At 38.7% G+C, this 25,926-nt stretch overlaps 1 protein-coding gene across 2 annotated transcripts in view; it reads left to right on the top strand.

Annotated features, from left to right (window-relative positions):
- Window positions 1–25,926, top strand: part of kcnn3 (potassium intermediate/small conductance calcium-activated channel, subfamily N, member 3) — an 82,871-nt gene that overhangs the window by 43,489 nt on the left and 13,456 nt on the right. For both annotated transcript variants that reach the window (XM_017309640.2, XM_008431748.3), the window contains exons 4-7: window positions 4,888–5,184; window positions 7,742–7,863; window positions 11,233–11,374; window positions 20,327–20,437. In XM_017309640.2, the coding sequence (XP_017165129.2) occupies window positions 4,888–5,184; window positions 7,742–7,863; window positions 11,233–11,374; window positions 20,327–20,437 (672 nt within the window). The remainder of the gene's footprint in view (window positions 1–4,887; window positions 5,185–7,741; window positions 7,864–11,232; window positions 11,375–20,326; window positions 20,438–25,926) is intronic.

Below are 25,926 nucleotides of genomic sequence, written 5' to 3'. Positions count from 1 at the left end.
CTGGACTTGTTTTGTTTTCCTAAATAAATGTTTGCGGGGCCCTCAAAGCCCTTGAGATGAATCATGAGGTAAAGTGGAATTGTATGAGCCCAGGCTGGACGGCAGCTGGGAAACCCGGCTGATTTACAGTCGGGGAGTTTATCGTTTCTCTCGCGGTGCCCCAGCCTTTCTGTTTCTCCTCCTCCCACTCGCTCTTTACCCCTTCCATCCACAACAATGATCTTTGAGACATTGTGGTTTACGATTGTGACATTTTGATTAACCTAAAATGTTGAACATTTGTGTCAACATGTTTTGTACAGATCAGCTAAAAGACAAACAAATCTACAGAAAGATCCCATGTCGGCATTCAAACTCTTCAATCTTTTTGCTTCAAACTTCTTGCTACAAGGCAGCCAGTTGCTCCACTGTGGAGCGTGGCTGACACCATTAATGTGTCGTCTCATTGTTTATGATTTGGCTGACTTTGATTCTTAAAAAACGAACTCCTCTTTATCATCAGGTTTCTAGCTGGCACATGAAGGTTTTGGATCACAACTAACTGGGAAATGGAGCTGCTTATAATCTCATCCCCCTTCACAAACCCTGCAGTTCCATTTGTGGAGTAGTCATCCTCCAGCATGATGCTGCCAGCGCCATGCTTTACTGTTTAGATGTTTTGTTTTTATTTTTTTTCTCAGCATGCCTTTTGGGGATATCCTTCTACCGACTGATTTTTTATTTTTTTTACGTAGTTGCAAGCAGGACCAGCAGCCGTTAGTTTCATGTTTATCCCTAAAAAAAAAAGCTTTGTTTGAAATACTCCACTTTGGATGCTGGTTTCCACCTACCCCCCCAGCCATTAAATTACAGAAAGTTGTGTGATATGCTTACCCATCTGACATGGAGTGTTTGTAAAGGATGAAATAGGACTCAGTCCAACTAGTTTGGATTTTTGTGATTCATTTGCCTCCAAGTGCAGAACCAAACCAAAATGTCTCCCTTTCCCTGATATCCCCTTGTACCTATCTTTATCTCTCTATTTCCTCTACTCCTCACTCATCTACTTCCACTGCACTCTGCTCATCAGCCCCACTCCCACCCGCCCGCCCTCTCTCCTCTCCTGTCAGCTCCTCCTCGAGGGAGGGCCCCCCTCAATGAAAACCTGCTCTTACCACCTCCTTATAACAGCAGCTTTGGTGACAATATCAAGAGTAACCACAGCAATTACGAACACGAAATATCCACAAACATGGAGGGGAAACCGCAATTAAAGGAACGCTTGTAGTGAAGCCGGAAATTTGATTTCACTCTGAAGGACGACAATGAGCTAGAAATATTCTCTGAAGCTATTCCTGCAGGGAAAGTCTAAATGAAAGTTGTGGTAAATGTAATGAGCAAGCATGCCATGTAAGTGTGTGTTAAACATATGACTGTGTTTATTTAGCAGATAAGACAAAATATATTAGCCTTTAATTTACAGGGAAGGTAGAAACATATGTGCACCAAATCTGGGTCATCTGCAGAAGTAAAGCTTGATGTTCACCCACACCGAAGAAAATAAAGCTAATATCTGTTTTCCAAGAAAAGTAGCAGGGTAAAGCTTTCCTCCTGGCTGCGATCCACCATGTTCCCTTGACACAAATTTATTTGTCAAGTAAAAGAGCCAAGAGATTTACTTGGCTAAAGGAAAGATTATCACTGAGTACTTGGCAATTAGCTTATTCTACATCGGATTTAAGTAAATGTACTTCTATGATTTTGAAATGCTTAATTTGTTGTGTTTTAAGTAATTTGTTCTTCTGCTGGTGAGGTTTTATTGTCTTGCAAATAACTCCGCAAAGTTTGCTAAGCATTTAAAACACCAATAGTTATAGACTTGTCATCTGCCTATGACGTAATTCATCCCCATGCTGCTTTAAAACAAGCACATTTTTTTTATTTCAGAGGCCCCCATGGATGAAATATTGTTATACAAAACTCTCCTCTTCTACCTCCACCTCTACTATCCGTCACCTAACAAAAATATATAGATGCATGATGACATATGGACAGTGGTACAATTTGATGATACGGTTATCTTCTGGGATTAAAAAAAAAAACCTCAGTTTTGCAATTAATAAAAAATACAGATGAATAAAATTACATTTGTAATCCAAAGTTTTATTCTATTTTCCCCTCAACACACAATACATGAAAACAAACCGAATAAGAGTAACTCTTTGGAAATAAGCTTTTTAAAAATCTCTGTGTTGTTGCTCTGCTCCGCTCGGTAGTTTTAACAATAACAATAGGACATTTTATTTAAACCCCAGACACTTTGCAGGAATAAAGCAATTACACAGATGTAGTCATAGACAGGCATTATCGTCATTCAACAGCACATTTGTAATGTATATATTGAGCAGAATTTCATTGAAAAGCTCCTCCAATAAAATGAATAAATAAATAAAACTAGTACAAGAAAAGTTCTGACAAGAATCTGAGTTTCTAAAAGATAAGGGGAAGAAGGTCCGGAGTGTCGAGGTGTAACGTGTCACTTGGACTGACTCAAACTTTGACTTGTAAAGAAGTCTCTTATGTCCATCTATGTTTTTTGGACGTCTTATCACTTAGCTGTGCATAATTACCAGATGTTAATGTCAATAAAAGCTCTGATGTTAAAATCCATCTGAGTGATGTGACCCAGAGCATGTTGACACCATACAGGCAGATGAACACAGACTCCTGAACAACCAGCGAAACACCGGTGCACAATTCCAGACGCTCTCTACAACCAGATGGAGCGTCAGCTGGATGGACCAATCACACTTAAGCAAGAAACATTTGATGAGCTTCTAGGCGCCCTGAAGGAAAACAGGCTTCAGCTCGAGCAGCCGTTTTCCTCTCGGTCCTTGTGCACGAATGGTATCCCGTTAAAATAGCACAACATTGTTTTTGGACAGCAGGGTACCAAATCTGCTTTTTTGAAAGGGAAATGGGGAGGTACATATCCCCCTCTGTTCCTCTTTCCACATTGCATCCGTGCTTTAGAATGTTTGTGTGAGCTCAAAGTCAGTAGCAGCCTTCTTATTTTCATTAACAAGTTGCTCAGACGCATATTTTCTGAGTTTGTTTTTGTTCTATAAGGATATGTGTTTATCTTCTTTATTATTTAACATGCACAGACACAAGGCAGACCAAAATACAGGAGACCTCTTCATACGATGACATAGCTTGTTATTTGGGGCGTTCCTGATGTTGCTATGGAGCAGTTTTACCGCCGATGAAGGTTGTTAGTCCTTGTTGCTGCCGTCCAGAGTTCAGGTCCAGACATTGGGGCCTTTGCTGCAAGTCTTCCTCTCTTCGTCTTTCTGCTCCTTTCCAGTCCGGTGGCTGTGATTAAGGGCCACTGTTCCCACAAAGGTCTTGTTTCTTGGTTTGAGAGAAACTTTCTTGACTTCCATGTAAGTAAAACAAGAATACTGTGCCACAGTTAGAAGTAGTTATAAAAACCAACAAGTCACCAATTTCAAACAGATCCAAGGAGCTGTTAGCAACTGACTTTTTTTTTTTCTCATTGCACAGAAACTCAAGAAAATAATAATCTCTTCTGACATTGAGAAACTTTGGTAATAGTAAGCACACATGATTTTTTTGGGGGGAGCGTTATCTCATTTATATAACATCTTTGTATGTTAAACTCTCAGTTAAGCATCAGAAGAAATTGATTGAGAGGATCGATCAGCCCAGCAAGATCAATGGCTCTTACCAACTCCTGCTGCAGAAATTAAATGATCCATTCATCCATAGGAAGTTTACTCTGGTCTAAAATAATTCTTCACTTCCTCTTCACTCATTGTTTCTGGTGTTCTGGCAGAAGAATTCACGTTAAAATAACATTGAAAAATTGCTTTAAGAAATCTCTTTTGTGTGTTTGAATTCCTGTATGTGCAGCGTATAAACAAGTTTGGGTGATCAAACATCCTCTTTTCCTCGAACAAGTCCACTTTTCTCATTCCATCCTGGACATCTTGTGAGTTTTCATTGACTGATGAAAATGTCCAGGTTTTCGTCATTTTTCAGGTGACCAGTAGACAAACATAAATTCGCAGGTCTTTTGTCAACCCCAGGCTGCCTAAGAAGAGGTTATTTCTTCTGATGTTTACAAAGTGCAACTGTAGTTTTACAGACAAACTGGGAAATGTTGCGTTCTGGTCGTAACAAATGGATAGTAAATATGTGCAAATTTAATTTATCATCTTTTCTGCAATTACCTGCACATTCAGCAAGCAGTCCTCGGTTCTTCACTCACAGTTTTCAACAATTTTTAAGCCTTTAAACATCATACAATACAGTGCATTGATGCATTGACCATATATGGAGGGAACAGAAAATACTTTTTCTTTTTCATTTTAACATAAGGTGACGGATTCTCTGACTCCAGGTTTTTTTCCTAAAGTGGATGTTTGGCCTCCTCGACCCCCTTTTACCCTGTATTTCCACTCATAGCCTGCAGAATTACATGGAATCATAAAACAATGCCCTTCCTGTGTAAAACAAAGAAATAGCAGTAATTCAGTGATTACAATCCTATTTTGCATTAGTGCCGGTACTCCACATGACTCAGCATCTCTGGTTTAATTTTAGAAAGACGAGCCTTGCAGGTTATATGAAAACGAACCAGAGGACTGCAAGGAGGCCTAACTGCTGATTAAATGGATTTTGTTTTACATCGCAGGAAAGACATTTACTCTGATTTGCTGCTGGTATCTATAATCATCAAATCAGTCTGCTGTAGTGATGAGGGGACTCTGCCAAAAGAGGTTCATCATAAAGTTTTTTTTTTTTTTCCCATAGAGCTATTAAAAGACGTCTCATTCTTTTTTACTGACTTGACTCTCGCCGTGTCCTTACTGTCCCCCACAGCTGTTCGTCATAGACAACGGGGCGGACGACTGGCGCATCGCCATGACTATGGAGAGGGTTCTGCTAATAGCCCTGGAGCTGCTGGTGTCTGCCGTGCATCCTGTGCCTGGGGACTTTAAGTTCCAGTGGCGGGCGCGGCTGGCCTTCTCGTATGCGCCTTCGCAGGCCGAGGCAGACCTGGACATGGTGCTGAGCGTGCCCATGTTCCTGCGCCTCTACCTCATCGCCAGAGTCATGCTTCTGCACAGCAAGCTCTTCACCGACGCCTCCTCTAGGAGTATAGGTGCCCTAAACAAGGTCAGAAAACTTCACTGCTTGCTGCATGGATTCCAGAGAGTCATATTCTTCAAGACTTAACTGGACTAAAGTGGTGAAAAATCCTAAGCTACAGATGTCAAGAGCTTCCATCTCTTAATATAAGAGTTCCTTCCTTCGTTCTCTGCTCCTGATCAGATCTTCTTTTCATCAGTTTGTTGAAATCCCTTCCTCTCCTTGTTTGTTGTTGTGCTTAGAGACTCGGATGTGAGCTGTGGTGAATCTTTCATAATACAGTGTGAGATGAGAGCGCCTAGTGGGAACAGCATATTGCATATGGCTCAAAAGGGTCGTAAAAAAAAACAGGAGAAGGATGAAGTTAGAAAATGAGAATGGAAGAACAACTTAGCAGGTCATACAACAGACCCATGGTTCTCAAACTGCTGGGCTGCCTATAGTGGTACCTTAATAGTAGTTTGATGATTTTTTATCAAGCTAAGCCTGATTTGTATGGTAAATATAAATAAGTAACTCAGTCAGTAGGAAGTAGAAACTCAGAAGGAAAAGTGGAGTGGAGAAAATTACAAGAACTCCCAGTAAGGGAGAAATTCAGTGGCAATAAATGATGTTCCCAGTATTTCCAAACTAAAATAAAACTGGATCTGGGAGTGACATGATACTGTACCTAATGATGCTCCTGTTCCAAGCTTGAGAACCAGTGGGATTTAAAACTTTATATACCTAGTTACCAAGCTTATGCTACAGCTGATCATTATCTAAAGGGTAAGGCGGGTGCTGTGATCCCCCTAAGAAGATCACAACACATAGTAATTGTGTTCAAAGTAAGTATCTTCACTAGCCTAACTAAATAACACCAGATTTTGTCATGAGCTGTTTCTGTCCCTACATGTTCTCTCTGCTACCTTCAGCTCTCTCTTATGAAACGGCAAACTGGACAAAACGCGCATTCATACTCCGTGTCACTGACGTTGAGTCATGTGCTCTAGCAGGCGGTTAAACACGCACTCACTACCTGCAGCGGTCAGAGAGCATGCAGGAAGACATGTTGCAAACAAAAAAACAAAAAAAAACTGCAATGCAGGGAAAGATATCTGCACAAAATTTCGTTTTGATGGCTGCATTCATCCTCCTGCAGGAGTAACTCTTCTCCTGGTACGTAAAGTGAAGGTACAAGTATACAAAATAGGTAAAGTGTTTCATGTCCTTCACCTGATACGCAGCAAAAATCCAGCCATCACTGAGTAAATGGTTTTGACCTGGCTTAACTATCACAGGGGAAACACTCCCTCCAGCTGTGTGAGGCTGAGCTTGGCAAGCAAATACATACATGATAGTTAGAGAGAGAGAGAGAGGTGGAGCGAAACAGGGACAAATAAAATATGAGATGAAGAGGGAGACAGAAAGATGGAGAGAGGCAGATAAAAAGAGACATAGAAATTAAGTTTGATTAAAGCAATAAGTTTTTCCACAGAGGGATTGCTGTTATTATAAGACAGCAATGACCAAGACCAAATCCCCCTGGGAAACACTGAGGCTACCATTTGCAAAAGAACGTATTTCTCTCCATTTTGTACTTTTAAGCACTCTAGTATAATGTGTATTAAGGGGCTGGATGAAACATTTTATGAGTTACAATTTGTGAGCTGTGCTTTTTGTAAGTGCTTTTTCTTTTTCTTTTTTTGACTAAGTTTTAAATGTAAGCCAGCCGTGCTGGTTTTTAAGATCAGGATGAATGGAAAACCTCCAACCATAAGTCCAGTTTTTATTTATAAAGTTCCGTATTTCCTGAACTTTATCCCTTCTTCTATTCACTCAATGTTCCATCCATCTATCTCTCCCACCTCTTTATGTGTCTTTTTTCCTTTCGCTCTTCTTTCCTTTCTTCGTTCTTTCTCCTATTATGTTCTAATTTACTAAATTCAGTTGTACTACTGTTTGAAAACTTGAAATTTACTGGAGGTGGAACTGGTTATAAAAAAAAATAGAGGGAAAGAGGTATGTTTATTTTGCCGTTTAACAATAAACAGGATAATAACATCAGTGACACATTGTTGTAATCTGTGAATTAGGTGTGAAAGGAGGACAGCAACGGAGACGAACCGGACTTCAGTCGAGTAGTTTAAATGTTTGCTGCCGTAAATATGCTGACATTCCTCTGGCCCTCTCGCTCACAGTGATAAGGAGAGGAGGTGAAGCTGCTGCCACTGAAGTGCTGCTCTAAAATGACAACTCATTTATCGTTCGCTTTATCCTTCCAGGGCCCAACCATCAAATGATCCATCTGCCTGGACCTCCCTGTCAGCCTCTTATTGACAAATGAGTCACGTTTAACAGCTACTCAGAAACGGGCCAATTACTCAGAGACACGGTAAAGCTTGACCCAAAGCGGAGGTCAGAACCTGCTCTGTACTCCCGTTAGTGTCAGCATCTCAGAGTCGGCTACTGTAAAGACTAATTAGGAAAAATTCCAGTCTGAATGGGTTTAGAGGTTCACAAGAAGATTGTTTTAGATTCACTCAGCAGTATACTGTAACTTTATCAGCTCCACTGTGCTCAGTTTGTGTTTTTGTTATTTCAGGTCCATTTTAACACGAGGTTTGTAATGAAAACCCTCATGACCATCTGCCCCGGGACGGTGCTGCTGGTCTTCAGCATCTCTCTGTGGATCATCGCTGCCTGGACTGTACGAGTGTGTGAGAGGTCAGTGCAGGACTTAATGCATCTAAGTGTATTTCTGGTTTTGGTAATTATGCGACAGTGAGATTGGATAATATTAGGAAATTTAAATAGTCGATTTCATTTGGGGAAAAATATATATGAGGAATGTCTGGTAGTTATTATTCCTCAGGATTCAGATTTAACTTTTTTTAATCTGTTGTGCGTTTTTTTTGATTCACCCATCAATGGGTTTGCAAATGTCTTTGTTTACTTTATGTGAATACAAATTATATATATATATATATATATATATATATATATATATATATAATTCTGGCTGCAAATCTGCAAATCTGATGTTTTATATATATATAAAACATATATATAAAACATCATATATATATATATATATATATATATATATATATATATATATATATATATATATATATATATATATATATATATATTTTAATTACATCACTTGAGGTTTTTACACAAAATATTGTCTGTGTATCTCTTTGTTGGTAGGTAAAACAAACATACAAAAAAGGCATTTAAATTGGAAAAAGAAATGTGCCTGGCGAGCATTTTAACCCAAATCCCTAAAAGTTTAGACATCAGTAAAGTATTAGACTTTGAATCAGTGAGTGAGATCATTGTTTATGATTAGCAAAGAGTCACAAGCTTCAGCTAAATGGTGAAGATGTGGGCAATGCCCCACAACTTCATTCTTTGTTGTACTTTACGGTGAACTTCCTCATACACAAATTCTGCATCATAACCCTTGCAAATCTGATGTTTAATTTTTGCAAAGATCTAACTAGGATAGATAAATTAGTGTCGTTTCTTATTTTCTTATGAAAAACTAGCCAAAGCCTGATTCTTATTAATATTGCAGCCAGAAATTGCATTTTGCAGACGATTATCCTAATTCACTTCAGATGTTGGACTTTCTGCCAATTTCATGTTTAGATCTTTCCAATCACTTTCACACTGAAAACAAACTTAACACAATCCCTGCTGCTCTCACCCACCAATATTAGTTCAAATTCATTTTAAATGTTTTTTTTTCACATGCATACCAAAAGACAATAACTTTCCTCGATGCACCAACAAATCTACATTTGTGCTGGCTATCCTGATCTTGTTTGTCATCAATTCAACATCCGGATGTAGGAAAAAAAAACACCTTTAAGCGTAGGTTACTCAGTTATAGCTGAGAGGTGTAAAGCGGTAATCGCATGACTCCATTACATTTGAAAGATAATTTAATCAGTTGTGTAATTTTTCTAATGCGCCATTGCGTATGAGGCGAAATGTGACTGACTGCTTTGATGAGTTCTGATGCTTTTGGAGATAATCTCAGAGATAACGGGAAATGTCACTTGGTTAATAAGCTTGATTAAAAACATCATTGAATGGCTGCTGGGCTGCCCTGATTCACATTCATCTTTAATTGACATTTCCTCTCCGCTCACTGCAAATTACATTCACAACAACAAAAAAAAGTTTACTTTCACCTAAAATAAAGAACGTGCCCATTAAAAACTTTCATGCTCAGTGTCGTGGTACATGTACAATGTGAAAGACAAATTTTCAAGGTTAAGTTTTTTTTATTATTATTATTTTTCTGTTGAATAGGTTTTTGAAAGAGGAGATTATTTTTCTGATCTGTACTGGGTTTGGTAACTATGGGAACTAGAATGATGGAGTTGCAGTAATGTGTTTTATTCAGTGCTGGGAAAAATTGTAGGACACGTGTTTTAGTTTTGACGCCCACATTTACAGACTGAGCCAGTGAGCCTGTTATGTTTTACTATTACTGCAGTGTTTTGCAAAAAGTGGTCACACACCTTACACGTTTTTCCACCTTTTGTCACTTCACAACTACAAATGTCACTGTACCTTATTGTGACCTTATGTGACAGACTAGGTTTTCAAAACTTAACGAATAAAGACCTGAAACGCTGAAAAGTTGCAGAGAAGCAATAGGTTATAACTGCCTCAAGCTGTGAACATTTCACGAAGCAACAAATGTGCCAAGACACAACCATCCACCTAAACAACTGAAAAGGCAACAGTAGCTCAAGAGGAGCTGACGAGATTCACAACTCAGTTTGGAAGATCTATAAAAAGTACCACTATAGCTGTGCTAATATCAATTAGTGCTGTCACCTTTAACGCATGTGGTCAATGTGAAAATTTAACGTGTTGATATTACATAACGCAAATTAATCAAACTACCTATTTTGACCTAAAGACCTCTGCGTTACTAGCCCAACACATGAGGGGAAACGAACTACAGCGAAAGGTGAAAGTTTTCAGCAACAGGAGTTGGACATTTTCAACTTTCTTGCGTTGTGTACGTCTACGTGTATAAGCACGAACTGTGCCGGTCGCTTAGCTGGATGAGGACAAGAGACTGTCGCTTCATCGCACAAGTTCCATGGGAAATGAATGGAGATGAACATCCATTTTTTTTACTGATTGACAGCCTCTAACAGCAATATGCATTTAGCGAGACAATAACACTGCACATCACCCTGAAGAAACCATCCTCACACGCGGTCGGCAGCATCAATCAGTGAGGATGCTTATCTTCATCCCCGACAGAGAAATTGGTGAGAGTTGATGGGTTGATAAACGGAGCGAAGTATTGGACAACACCGAAGAAAACCCCGTTAGATTTGATATTGAGGTGGAGCTGGTCCTTCCTGCAGGACTTCCACACTAAACATACAGCCAGATTTGCAATTGAATGGTTTATATCAAATTATATTCATGTTTTTTAATGACTATTCACACACAAACTCCATACAATTTGACAAAGCTTGCACTATTTTTTTTAAATAAAATTGAGCAAAAATTTTACTTTTTAGGTATGCCCAAATAAGACGCAGCTATAGTCACAGGAAAATGTAGTTCTACAAAATAATACCTCATATGGAGGAAGTACAAAGACACAAAATAATTCTGAAGTAAAATTTCCATCTGACTTGAATTCCCACCACACTTTGTTGTCTGTTTGTTTCTCAGTTCTCGTCCTCAGGCCCCCCTGCCCTGCTTGTTTTAGGTGTGTCCCTTCTGCCGCACACCTGGATTGAATCTGTGGATGATTAACCGGCTTCTGCAGTTCTTGATGGCTGCAGAAGAGGTCATGCAATCATTTGAATCAGCTGTTCTGGAATAGAGGCACATCTAAACCATGCAGAGCAGGGAGACCTGAGGACTGAGAAATTGGGAAGCACTTGCACTTAAAAGCTCAATAAAACACACTGGTGTTTGTCAGTGTAATAAGCACAATGTGAAAACGTTCAAGAGATATTTATATTTTTAGAAAGTGTCACATCCACTATACATCTTTTACTACTAGCTATCTGTTATAAACTGGGTTTTGTTTTTCCTCAGGTACCATGATGCTCAGGATGTGACCAGTAACTTCCTGGGAGCGATGTGGCTTATCTCTATCACTTTCCTTTCCATCGGCTATGGAGACATGGTTCCTCACACCTACTGTGGCAAAGGAGTCTGTCTCCTCACAGGCATCATGGTCAGTATATTTTCTGTCCCTCCTCCTCCTGTGTCCCTCACAGCCTCCCCTAGGCGCTGTCCTCACCATGTTCAAAGGTCAGCAGATTGGAGAACATGCTGTCATTTGCGAGAGAAATTCTGCCTTGTGTAATTTGGGCGATCCTCTCTGAATTAGCTGCATCTGTGCTTCTGTGTGTTTTGGTCGCGTGGGCGTCCAAACAAGAGCACATTAGCGGTTTGTGTGTGTGTTTTTGTGTGTTATTCGTGTTTCTGTCCTCATTGCATAATGAAGGTCCTACCTTTCAATGTGCCATGTCCTCCCACTCTCACTTTCTCACTACCTCCATCATTCTTTCATTTTCTTTCTTTTCCACTATCTGCCCCTTACATTTCATCAAATCCTTTTGGGTTTTTTGTCTCTTTTTTTCTTCTCCTCTTTTTTCCCCATCTCTTCTTCTCCAAGGCCACGTGTTTATTTTTATGCCGTCCATCTGCTAGCAGTAGTGTTTAAGCAGACAACTTCTACACCATTTACTCTGTTGGTGAGGTGATCTGTCTTTCTCCAACTTTTTTTTTCATTCTTATATTCTTGTTTGCTTCTCTCTGTCATATTTCCTATCCCTTTTGTCAAACAGTCTCTTTTCCATTCAGACTTTTGCAAACAGTTATTTTGAGTGTAAAAGAAATATATTTTGATAAATATATAGTTCTGTTTAAAACTAAATGTGCTACTGAGCATTATATTCTATTATATTTGTTATTTATGATACAAACTACAAGGAGGAAGGGTCTAAATTGGTGCAACTAATTCAAATTTCACACAGACCTATTTTCTTCCCACTTTTTTGATGGGAAACCACATTTTAACCAAATTGTTTGTGTGCTTTGTGTTATTGTTTGTTTAGAAGATCCATGTGTGCCCAAGCTTTTATTTCCTGGCTTATTTATGAGATATTGTTTCCTTGTGATTCTCTATTTTTAAGGCCTTTCTTCTAAAAACACAAAAAGCGATAAAATGATGATGCTGCTGCTTTCCCCCTACTACATAGTTGGCACATTTCTTTTTGCCTAGTAGTGTATATGACACATGTAGCTTGTCTTTATATGTTGTTTTTGAAGGCTTCTTCCATGTAAAGTGGCCTGTCAGCACATTTTGGTGCAGGACTGGTTTAACTGTGTAATTTGAAGGATTCTCTCCTACCAGATTCAGACAGCATCTTGACGAGGTCTGTTATTCTGTTCTCTTTTTTTGATGGCATGATGACTGGACATGACTCTGCTGTTCATACTTGAACTTGGCTTTGTGTATCAACTAATTTGTACCCAAGTATGGTCCAGACTTGTGGGTGTTCACAGTTCTTTTCCTGATATTTTGACTCATTTCTTTTGATTTCCCAATGATGTCATTTAAGGAAACTGAATATTTGAGGTGTTGTCTTTAAATATTTCCACAGCTGTGCCTCTAATTAACACAGATGGTGGGGTTTCATCTGAATCGGAAGTAGACAAAGCCATACTGTGATATCCTAGGCATTCCCAAATGGTTAAAAAGCAAATATCAAACAGTGAGAATATGCAGTGCATACAAATATTTGTATAATAGATATAGATTTGGATCTAGAACGTGAATACCTGGTGCTTGACGCATATTAGAACATAAATGATTGCATCAAGCCGGTCATTTTTAGTTTTGCACATATTGGTATTGTGATGATGATTGCAATTTGATATTTTGTCCAGAATGACATGCTGATCCTAAGACTTCAGTTTGACATGACTCTTACTTAACTTATCTTTAATGAAGTTAGTTATTCACAGTGATAAAAAGCCCTTTTATTCTCACTTCCTTTCTCTGTAACTCATCTCATAATTCCCACTGTGAGCTCCTGTCTAAGGTCACCAAGCTGCTACACTTCACCTCACTTTTACAGCCTCTTTGTTTTGTTCTTTTTTTGAAAATATCCTAGCGGCGCCTCTATTAATAATGTAATGAGAGCAGAGGCAAGGTTGGTGACATTACTGCATGGTGGGGACAGGGGCGTATAACAGGACAAAAAGTCAGAACCACAACAGCCTCTCATTTTTACACTCCACTAACTCAAGAAAAATGGGATACGGCCCGATATTATAACATTTTGCTTCTATTACCATCACTGAAGGATTTTTTTTGTAATCCATTTGCAACCTTATTTTAACATGCGTGTTTTGTATGAGGGCACTGAAAATCTAGCAGCAGCATTTAAGCCACTTCAGAAGTGCCCTAAGATACGGTTTAATGACCGCTCAATGAAAATAAGATCACGTCTCAAAACACTTGAAATAACTCTTTCACAAAAAAAATAACGCTTAGATACTTCCTTGAGCTGTGTGTATTCTGGACTTTGAAAATATTCAGATAGATGATTCAGTGTTCTCCCAAAAACAGCATGCGTATTCTTTTATCCTCACCGTATCCAACCTCACTCTCTGTGTTTGCCAACTCACCTACCTTCCTCACTTTGTAGTCCATTAAATGTGTGAGCAAACACACCGTTTCACACAAGATAGACACACGGACCCCTTTTGTTGGGTGAATCATCCAATAGATGTTTGAGATAGAGTAAAACTCTCACCACAACACACACAGAAAGAGAAGGGCATAAAACAGAGGGGTGGATACGGATAGTCCCAAGCCCACTGCTACAGACTGGACTGAATACCCCCACTCCACACACACAACACTGACGGAGAACTTGACATGCACTCTCAGCGTGGCGCCCACACACACTCTTCTGACAAACACACACACACACACATAAACAAGCGCTCCTCAGAGCGGTCAAAGTGTTTTATTTTTGTTGAACATCAGATGGTTATGTTGCTTCACAGGGAAAATATCCAGCGGAGTTTCAGTCACGGATAAAAACACAGCATAAAGAGGATATGTTTTATTATTGTTTGCGTGCGCCTGCATGTGTGGATGTGTGTTTGAGAGTTAATGTAATGAGTTTGAACGAGAGAAATCTTCACTGACGTTACTATGACAACACATGAAGGAATATACCATCGTCCCAAGGCTACCTGGGGGTGTTCCAGGTGTTGGTGAGCACATGTGGGCGGTTGTGTGTTTGTTGTCAGCGGGTGGATGGTAGGAGGGTAAAAAGCTTGAAAATGCTGTGAACAATGTGAGATATTTGTCTTAAATTAAAATACAACAGGGAATTTTATTCATTTTTGTCTCAATGAATAAAATTATGAGAATGCAGGATCACACTGACAACTGACTACATGATTTGTAGATTTGCCCACAATCTTTATTGTTTTTATTGTTTTGAAACATTTAAGTGTGACTAAATCATCAAGCAAATTTTAAAATAAGCCATTAAAATAATAATTTGTGTGTAAATGCCCTTTTGCATTTACAGAAGGTCGAGCTAGCCTTATGGGAAAATGAATCCTACACTAACTGTGGTTTACTACCTTTATTGATGAAACGTCACAAGCCACATCAAGGCCAGGTTACTGCTTGACCTGTAGAATAAAAACAGTCGCCACAATAAAACCTGACAGCACGAAGTGGGCTAAACAATCTTAAAAATCACATTGTGTCCCAATATTGGAAAATTTCAGAATACAAGCCAGAACACATAAAGTACTGCAGGCTTCATTTGTATTAATTAAGCTCAGCCTTCATAATTCAGCAATAAGAAAGATTGCGCAAAAACAGCATCCCTGGGAGAGAACCAAAACCACTGCTGAGCAAAAAACTATTTGGTCGACTGATGAGCACATGGGGCTCATGTCATGTAAAAGTCTCATGTAAAAGCAGAGACTTTTACACGAGTCTCAGCACACATGAATCAAATAATTATGTCATTAATTGAACTCTCTAGAACCTGATTCCATGCTGAGGCACCCTTCAGGCATTTGTTTCAGGTGTATTGGATCATTATAGAAGAATATATAATAGTTTCAGGACACCGGCCATTGAGGTCCTGGGGTTGAGAACCCAAACCACAGATTAAAATTGTGATGGTTTTCTAAATTATCAGGGTGTGACAGACTTATTTAAGAGTCATTTTTGAATTTTAAAAAGTTGATTGTCACAGAGCCCTGTCCAAATTCACAAACTACTGGATTTTCACAAAATCTGCAATGACGATACATAAGGAGCATTTTATTTACTGAAATAATTAAGATTGTAAGTAAATAATGTACAAATTTCAAGCATTTTTATAGACTTAATCATGTAAACGTATTTTCTCCCACGTCTGACGCTCGTATTCCTGCATTGACTCCAATTTTTATATCCTGGAGTTATGCCTTTTTTACATGCAGTCTGTGATGTAAACGTGATGAGTTTTCTTGGCCTTAGTTGCCGCTTTCTTTTTGTATAAACTCTGCTTTATCAGGTTTAAGAGAATAACTGCTTTTCAAATGGCTTTGTGCTCTTTCGTCCTCTAAGTGAATGCATTCTGCATTCAAAATAGTTGGTTGAAATATCCCCAGTTCTGTTTTCTGTTTTTATTTCCACTGACCTGATTTTGAAACAATTTCCAGTTGTTGTTGTTTTTTTTGTTTTTTTTTTGCTTAAACGTGTTTGTCTGTTTCGGACTTAGTAGTGTGCACACAAATTACACTAGATAATCCCTCAAAGAAGGCTTGACAGTTTATAACACATTGGAAACCATGAACAGCACAGAGAAATACTGAAATATTTCTACTCAAAAACAGTGTGATAGATAAAATATTCATGGAAAACAGTGGTCTCCATGGATACATTGATTAAACAAAAACATGTTAAATTGTTAGTTTATTATAACCGGTACTGACTAGTTGTTTAGATTAGAAATAAGTTTTTTAAAAAGTTTTTTTGAAAAATTACCAGGACAAAAGTGGTCTCCATGAATACATTGATTAAACAAAAACATGTTAAATTGTTAGTTTATTATAACCAGTACTGACTAGTTGTTTTGATTTGAAATTAGTTCTGGAACCGGATTTTTGAAAAATTATTTGGAAAAAAGTGGTCTCCATGGATACATTGACTAAACAACAACATACTAAATTGTTTAGTTAATGTTGAATAGTTGTTTTGATTTGAAATAAGTTTTGGAACCAGTTTTTTGAAACATTACCTGGAAAACAGTGGTCTCCATGGATACATTGATTAAACAACAACACACTAAATTGTTTAGTTAATGACTAGTTGTTTAGATTTGAAAAAAAAATTTCCAACCAGTTTTATGAAAATATTCATGGAAAACAGTGGTCTCCATGGATACATTGATTAAACAAAAACATGTTAAATTGTTAGTTTATTATAACCAGTACTGACTAGTTGTTTTGATTTGAAATTAGTTCTGGAACCGGATTTTTGAAAGATTATTTGGAAAAAAGTGGTCTCCATGGATACATTGATTAAACAACAAAATACTAAATTGTTTAATGACTAGTTGTTTAGATTAGAAATAAGTTTTTTAAAAAGTTTTTTTGAAAAATTACCAGGACAAAAGTGGTCTCCATGGATACACTGATTAAACAACACACTAAATTGTTTAGTTAATGTTGAATAGTTGTTTTGATTTGAAATAAGTTTTGGAACCAGTTTTTTGAAACATTACTTGGAAAACAGTGGTCTCCATGGATACATTGATTAAACAAAAACATGTTAAATTGTTAGTTTATTGTAACCAGTACTGACTAGTTGTTTTGATTTGAAATTAGTTTTGGAACCGGATTTTTGAAAAATTATTTGGAAAAAAGTGGTCTCCATGGATACATTGATTAAACAACAACATGCTAAATTGTTTAGTTAATGTTGAATTGTTGTTTTGATTTGAAAAAAAATTTTCCAACCAGTTTTATGAAAACATGCATGGAAAAAAGTGGTCTCCATGGATACATTGATTAAACAATAACGCACTAGATTGTTTAGTTAATGTTGGATAGTTGTTTAGATTTGAAAAAAAATTTCCAACCAGTTTTTTGAAACATTACCTGGAAAACAGTGGTCTCCATGGATACATTGATTAAACAATAACGCACTAAATTGTTTAGTTAATGTTGGATAGTTGCTTTGATTTGAAATAAGTTTTGGAACCAGTTTTTTGAAACATTACCTGGAAAACAGTGGTCTCCATGGATACATTGATTAAACAAAAACATGTTAAATTGTTAGTTTATTATAACCAGTACTGACTAGTTGTTTTGATTTGAAATTAGTTTTGGAACCGGATTTTTGAAAGATTATTTGGAAAAAAGTGGTCTCCATGGATACATTGACTAAACAACAACATACTAAATTGTTTAGTTAATGTTGAATAGTTGTTTTGATTTGAAATAAGTTTTGGAACCAGTTTTTTGAAACATTACCTGGAAAACAGTGGTCTCCATGGATACATTGATTAAACAACAACACACTAAATTGTTCAGTTAATGACGAGTTGTTTTGATTTGTAATTAGTTTTAAAAAAAAGTTTTTTTGAAAGATTATTTTGTTATTGTTGTTGTCAAGCACACACAACTTAATCCAAAAGTGCTTCACAGTTCTTAAAGGTAATTTCTAAAAGTATGTTAAGAGTTAAAGTTCATAATAGTCTTAGAAAAATACTGACCAGTTCTGGTTTGGTTGCTAGGAGAAAGGATCTTCTCTCTAAGAAGAATATGGTGACAAAAAATGGGTTTGCAAAGTTGGACCTGAATTATCCTTAGGACTACTGGAAACATGCCCTTTAAACAGATGAGACCAATATAGTTTTTCTGGCCATCACTGCTATGTTTAATGAAAACTATATATATATGTGTGTGTATATGTGTATATATGTATGTATGTGTATATATATATGTATGTATGTGTATATATACATACATAGGCGTCTCTGAAAGAGGAACATTGTTGTGAGACTGGTGAAGACGTGACTATAGCTTTGCTAATGGTGCTTCTACAAGCTGCTGAATAACGATGTGCTCTTGGGCTACATGATTTTAAAGAACATCTAATTTGGATACTAATTTTGAAAATTGCAATGATTATATAAATATTAAACCTGACACTTTTCTCTCATTGTGATTTCCCTACCACTATTTCTGAACTCGTGTTCACTAAAAATACACATCAGTTGTCGGCATTGGGGTTAGTGAAGGTCTCTGTTCAGATTTATTACTGGTGAACAGAATTTGCATGTGTGACAACATAATACAACATCAAATATTCCTTCTAGGCAATCTTTTGTAGTTGCGATATTACACACATTAATATTGCGATGACACTTGTGACTCGGCACACTGTGCAGCTTGAGTTTGTACCTATTTTATCGCAAGACTGCTCAACATTCATGAAGACCCGTTTTTGCTTTGACTGCACAAGCACGGATGGAGCTTCCCCTCTTTCTGATTGCTGTGTAGACGGCTGTGCCGTACTGGAGGAAGCAAAGGGAAACACCCTGACAGGCGTATAAAACAAATCACAGCAGCACAGCCATCATCAGTCGTGCCACTCTGCGGAGATTGCAGAGGGAACCCTGCTGGAATCAAATGGATGCAGGCGCATGCATAAATAAACTCCCATATACACACAGAAGAGCACGCACTCCGTACAATGAGTGTATGCACATACACACAACTGGGCTGCCCTGGTGAACCAATCGCTCCCCTACTGCTCCTGACCAGGACGGACCCCCCGTGCAAACAGCGCTGTATTTGCACGTACTGTGACGCTCATTCATTGAGCGCATGTTTGAATGCTCTAAGGGTTTTCCTTTGGCTCTCATCATATTTTATTCATAGCTGTTGTATGAGCGCAAATAGAGTGGATGAGTGCATAGACGTGGGCACTAATGCCTGTTTGTGCGTTACATCTCACTGAAGCCAGCCAAACTTATTTTTGGCAAACCTTTCTTGTCTTTTAAGAGTGTGCACGAATTCTTGGCTCTCTCCTTCCTACACGTTTCAGGAATGCTGCGCCCTCTCTCAACTCGCTCCCTAAACTCGTGTATGTCTTCTTATACATCTCCTTTATTCTCCACCTCTGTTCCCCTCCTCCACCCTCCGTCCCCCTGTGAGATGCACACACTAACAAGCAGGAAGGAAGACACTTGTACACTTTCATTAACCACTCTTAATCTTAATTCATTGCCTATCAGGAGATATGTGACCTCATTAACACTGCCTTCTTCTCCATTTTCCTCCCCTGCTATTTTGCATGCACACACCCTCGTCTCCTCATTCATCTCTCCCTCCATGATTCCTTGCTTCACCGTATCTCTTCTTCCCTTCTCCCTTTCTTTCCTCTCGGTGTGTGTGCCCCCTTCAGAGGAACCTGTGAGCCACTCAGCAGCCCCATTCAAAACAGCGTCTAATCTGAAAGTTAATTAAGTCTGCCTTTCCTCCATGTTCCTTCTCCTCTTTTCCTCTCAAGCATGTCTTTCTGGTTGAGAGGCTGCTGTCACTCTCTCCCAAATGAATTTTGTGGTGTGTCCCACGTGGGTTGAGCTGGAATACAGACAAACTGGTTTGTGTTTTACACTTTCACACGTCCTGAAGGCCTCCAAGACTCCGGTGAGAGGAGAAGACTGACACCATGTAATTCAAATTGACAGCATATAATTAAATGAAAGTAGGTGGTGTCGATTTTTGATTTTTTGAGTTTTTTTTTTTTCTTTTGTCCAAAAGGAGGTATATTTTTCAGCTGCATATGTAGGGAATATATAGAAAGCATCTTACACCAGATGGAGTGGAAGTGAAAATAGATTTGGCTTGCTACTCACCGTGAAGAAATGTGGATTTGGAGCAGAGCTGTTATTCCTAATCCTCTCCTCTCCCCCTATTCACTTCTCCTTCTGTCATTCAGCTCCTTCGTATTTGCCCTTGCAAACCTTCAATTGTCTGGGGTAGCTCCCCATCCAGAAATCTCCCATATTAATGCGTCTGTACCCTGACTGAGTGTTTGTTTTCTCCGCCTCTCTTCTCTCTCTCCCTCGGTCTCTCTCAGGGTGCGGGATGCACGGCTCTGGTGGTTGCTGTGGTAGCCAGGAAGCTGGAGCTGACCAAGGCTGAGAAACACGTGCACAACTTCATGATGGATACACAGCTCACCAAGAGGGTGTGTACATGCTTGGTTTTTACTTGGCAGTGGGCTGTTGCAGAGAACACAATGTCTTGCAAAAGTATTCAAACCATTTAACTTTTTCAGACTTTTCTGTACTACAATTAAACAGATTTTATTTTATCTGCGTTTTTGATGGTAGACCAACTAAAAGCAAATGAAACTCTAGTCTTTGTATGTCTAGTTAACCCTATTTACTTTTGAATCCTAAATAATCCCCAGTGTAAACTATTTTCTTCCAAATCCACCATTCATAACTGATCCAGTGTTATCACCTCACAGGCAAGATCACATTTGTTTTACACGTATGCCTATTGATGCATATTCGACACATTTCAAAGATCATATTGAAAGGACCGACTCCATCTAGTGGTTTGAGCTATGCCCAACTATGATTTATTTTACTAAATAACAGCATTCTAAATACCTAATTTAACAATCGATGTTCAGTTTATAATCTTGACAGAAAAACGCACACATTTAATGCACTACTGTACACAAAATACAGGGATTAAGGGGTAAATAGGCAAGTAAAGTTTACCTGTGATTAATTGGATCTTAGTATAAATCCCACTGTTCTGTGACAGCATCAGAGGTTTGTTAGAGAACATCAGTGAACAAACAGCAAAATGAAGTCCAGGGAACACGGCAGACAGGGCAATGATAAAGTTTCCTTGAAGTTTGAATTTACATTTTTGGGCCAGGAGATAAGTAATCAGAAAAGCAGCCAAGAGGCTAGATGTAACTCTGGAAGAGCTGCAGAGAACCACAGGTCGGGTGTGTATTTTTAGTTGTGTATTAATTACTGAAACCCATATTCCATTTTCTTTCCACTTAGCAAGTTTGCACTACTTTGTAGTTTATTTCATAAAAACCCAGTTCGTGCTTGTATATGAAAAGCACACATTTCCGATTTCCTGTGGGTTTAGTATTGCAGGATTTCACTGAATTTTAATATCTGGTAAAACTTGCATTTTTCACCTTCCTAAACTACCAAATCACACCCATCAACCTGCATTGTTGTGACAGAGAACCATGTTATTTGAGCGATAAAAGGTCATCTATCCAGCTCAGCCTGCTCTGCTCCCTCTGTGTCTCCCTCCCTTTTTCTTTCCATCACCGTTCCTTTTCCTCCCACATGGCCATCCCTCCACCTCCCCTTTCCATTGACATTTGTCTCTCTTACAGTAAATCCCTTTCTCTCCCTCTTTCTGCCACCCTACACCCTCTCCTTTTCTTGCCCCCCTCCCCACCTCCTTCCCTTCGTCTCTCTCTCCCTCCCTCCTCCAGTCCTTTTCAATTTTTCATACAGCTGAAAGACCCAAGTTTTAAAAATAGCTCCCATATCAAATATGTAGGGTACATTATGGCAGCAGGGTTATCTGGGTGTCTGAACGGGGTTGAGTGATCAATAATTTGAGCATGGATAAAATATCAACAAAGAAACAAACAGGCTTTAGAGCTATTGACTTTCACCTCGCCCTCCTGCCGTCTCTCTTCAGTTCATCCAAATCTGTTTTCACAAGACATTTGACATTTAATTACGATGCACATGGTTGGTTTTCTGTCAATGTTTGCATATACAAAAGTCCTGAGTCATTCTCCATTTCTTACAGTTACCATGAAGACTTTCTTGTAACCTTACAAAGTGATCAACATTTCTCTGGGTTATTCCAAAGGATTTTGTGGGATTTTGCTGCCTTGTCATTTATTTTCTGGGGACAGAGCTTGACTAGTACTGACTCGGCTTTCAGTTCAGCTTTTAGGATTCTCCGTTAGATTCTGAAACAATTTATGAGTTCCTTATTGAGTATCTCAAGTTGAAAATGCAAGTTTAGGAGAGTATACCAGTCAATGCTTTTCTAGGGGTGCCAACACCGAGTCCCGAGAGCCACTCTGTTACAATATTTACACTGTTTAACATTTCACCTTACCATGATGTCCCCACCTACTGTAAGGTGGGGACATCAAGGACTTGTAATGGAAAATGACCAAACTGTGTAGAGTCGAGTTGAGCTGAGTCGATTTGAGCTTAGCAGGTACTGGTTTCCTAAGCCACATAACTGGGATCTATGGGTCAAGCATAGATGTTAATAAAGTCGAGGGTCCTGAACTCAAATAGCTAAAATCATGTTGAATCTTTCATAGACATGCAAAGATCAGAATTTTACAAATTTAAAGATCATATTGACAAAATCCACATGAGAGAAACTTTACTTTTTTTGTGTCTTTTTGCCCACTAAATGTTTGATCTTAAAATAATAAGCTGGTCCTCAGTATCTCTGCAGGTATCCATGATTTTCTCACTCTTTGGTTTAAATGTAATTTAAATTGCTGAAGTTTTTAGCAAGCATCACACTCAGCTGCACTTAATGGCGCTAAGGAAGTAAAAACCAGTATGCTGGAATTGTCTTTAAATCTGCTTTGCCAGATGGTTTGTTGTACAAAACCATCTGTGTGCAGATGGTTTGGAATTGGGCAGTTTTTTGGCAATATTTGTCAGGTGATTGGCTGAACCATCTGCCTGTCAATGTTTATACAGTTAGAGGTATTAAACTGTGGAGGGAAAATAAAGCATATCCCCTTCTATGTAAAGCTCCTTGTGTTACTTGTTGGTCTTTTTACTCGCCCTAGCAGGATGTATTCCGACATAAAAACCTCATTAGTTTTTTTTTTTGTTTGTTTTTTTTGTGGTTGTTTGAAAACATTTAGAAATTAAGTGCATTTGCAATAATATCAACACAGTGATGTTGGTTACATTTTAGTTTGAAATGACAGACTTTTCCTACAGAATACTAATTTCTGAGTCTTTCCTTATTTGATCTGTCCCAGTGTAAAACTTTATGCTTGCAATGTGCTCCAAGGACGGCAATATTTCTTTGTGTGACGAGACGCTACGCTTTCATCTTAAAATGTCACCGATTATTCAGAAGCAAATAAGGACTCATATTTAGCTACTATTAATCTTGGAAACACTTGACTGAGTTCATGGTTCTGACTGATAACACAGAAACAGAACTCATTATGTTTGAAAGGAGAGACGGTAAAACTTACCGTCTTTGACTGATGTGTTGCGTGACCTTCAGAAACTGATTTTCCATATTGTTGTGGTTCCTCTGTTTATCTCACTTTAGCTGAAAGCTTTTGTTCTTTTTGTGCCAGGTCATCAGGTTATTTAAAACCAGGGTGTCTCTCAGATCCACAAGTTGACCGAGAGATAATACAGCAAAGGAATAACCAGTCCAGGAGTCTCGGCTTGATCAGTGGGGAATAGTGAACGATTTCACATCTTCATTTGGTTTGGTTCACTTTCATACTGCTCTTCTGAAAGAAGACCAAACTGCCTGGACAATGCCATGTTGTTACAACGGCTGCCTCGTCCTGTATGCCAAAATGTTTTAACATTCAATTTAAGCCTGTAATTAGATATATTCGCACTCTCTCTGCTAAATGTTCTTAAGCACACAGATTAACATTAACAAGATGATAGCTCAATTTGCTTAAGGCAAACTGTTATAGCAATGTAAAAGCCAGAAACAAGTTAATTCATTTCAGTAAAAATTAACCTTTCAAATAAACAGAATGGCATTCGTCTTTTCAACAGTGATCACTTTAGGTATCTCCAAACACATTCTTCCTAGGACAAATACTCTGGGTGAATGTGCCAAGTCATTTGCAAAAAACTTAACATTCACTCACTTCTGTAACAGTATTGATGGGATACAGTTCAGCAAACCATAAACACTCAAACCTCCAGGAAATATGACAGTAACTGTGACAGATATTAACCTTAAATAAAATGAGGTAGTGTTGCATAACACAAACTATCCTTGGCTATTTTTCATCAGCTAAACCCTTTCGTCTTGAGAATTCCTTCGTTTACTCTTCCCCATTTGTGATGAGGACGAATAATTAATTAAATGTTTTATCTCATGTCTTTGTCTCTGATTGCCTCAGTGTACAACAAACAATCCCGTTGCGGACTGCTCCTGTAGCGGTGGGTTTACTCTGTTCTGTATGGCCTCCATGCTGCCAGACAGGAAGTTGGCTGTAGTTATACGACCCATGGATCCTTCTGACGCAGTAACGCCTTGGGATCCCCCAGAACGAGGAGGCGACGGATTTCTGGGTTTCCAGCCAAACCATTTAGTTTATTATATTGAATCAAAACTTTCTCTTGGCAGTTTCACACATACACATTGTGGTGGACCTTGTGATGAGCTTCCGACATTAAGACAAAAGAAATGACCCAAAATCGAAAAAAGCTCTCAAGGTAATCGATTTATACTGGTCCCTCAGGCAGTATGGTGCTGTTGATTATAAAGGCAATATTCTTGCAGCAGCTCATCTCAATATTTGTGAAGCTGCCAGTTGAGTAAGGGAGATGTCATGCATGGAGCGTGCTCCTTCTTGATATTTTCGTCAAAGGTTCAACTACATACGCACCTGTAATTATCTCCTGCCCTTTACCGCTTACAGACCAGCGAACAAAGCTGTTGCGTCCTGGTGGATTTACGCAACGGGAGCTATTCTCTGTCATATTATTGCAGAGAACACAATCAGTCGGAGCTTTGTAATGAATAATGTAACAATAGATTCTACAACCTGCCATAATTGTACATGTGCCGACACACAAAAGCGGCTGAATGTCGCACACACTGACTTTCTACCTCAGTGAAAGTCTCGTTCCCTTTGAAGGATTAACAAGAATGTCAGTTAAATGCCAAAGAGGGAAGAGCTCAGCTGATCTGAACGAGGGGTCGCTGTGTAATGAGTCCTGGGTGTGGCTCTGTACCGCAGCCTAAAATAGTCTCTAGCCAGTCACCTTTGGCAGGAAGGCAACTTTTTCTTAGACATTTGCTTTACAAACTTGTTCTTCTTAGATGAAACGTGTGTTTGTTGATCTCACCTGACGTGGCACTTCAAAAATGATTTGAGTTGTGCTCTTTTATCTGTAGATCAGATTTTTAGACCCAGGCATCAAGAGGCGACGGCGAAATCCGAACATCTTTTTTCGGGGCGCCGCTGACGATGAAGGAAAGATATAATAACCTTATCAGTTCAGCGCACAGCTTTAATTTGCATTCAGCACTCAGTGAAGCAAAGGCTGTCCTTTTGATAGGATTAAAACAATGTTAATTAAACAACAGTTGATGCAGCCCTGCTGTCAGCGAGGTGAGATGTGCTCATGTTTGAAGAGTTCAGCTTTTTTCATGTGGCGTGTTCAAGGTGCACATAAAAGTATAGCTCTCGTCTCGAGTTGGATTTGTGTCTTTAAATTTAACAGTTTTTTTAGTCCTAGGACTGTCTTGAGAATCAATCTGAACGTTAAAAAAGATGGACATACTCTCTGCAGAGTAGGCAAAATGTGATCTTTTCCTTTTGACAAAACAAAAATGTTTTGGATAAAACTAACTGACTACTTACAGTTCTAGTGAAACATTTACATATACAGTGCAGCCCCATGTTTCATGGGGATTAAGCGC

The sequence above is a fragment of the Poecilia reticulata genome, chromosome 16, assembly GCF_904066995.2.
Source record: "Poecilia reticulata chromosome 16, P_reticulata-male-v2, whole genome shotgun sequence".
Classification (NCBI taxonomy): Eukaryota; Metazoa; Chordata; class Actinopteri; order Cyprinodontiformes; family Poeciliidae; genus Poecilia; species Poecilia reticulata.
The sequence above is the reverse complement of the archived record's forward strand: the minus strand, read 5'-3'. Positions and strand labels throughout refer to the sequence as shown.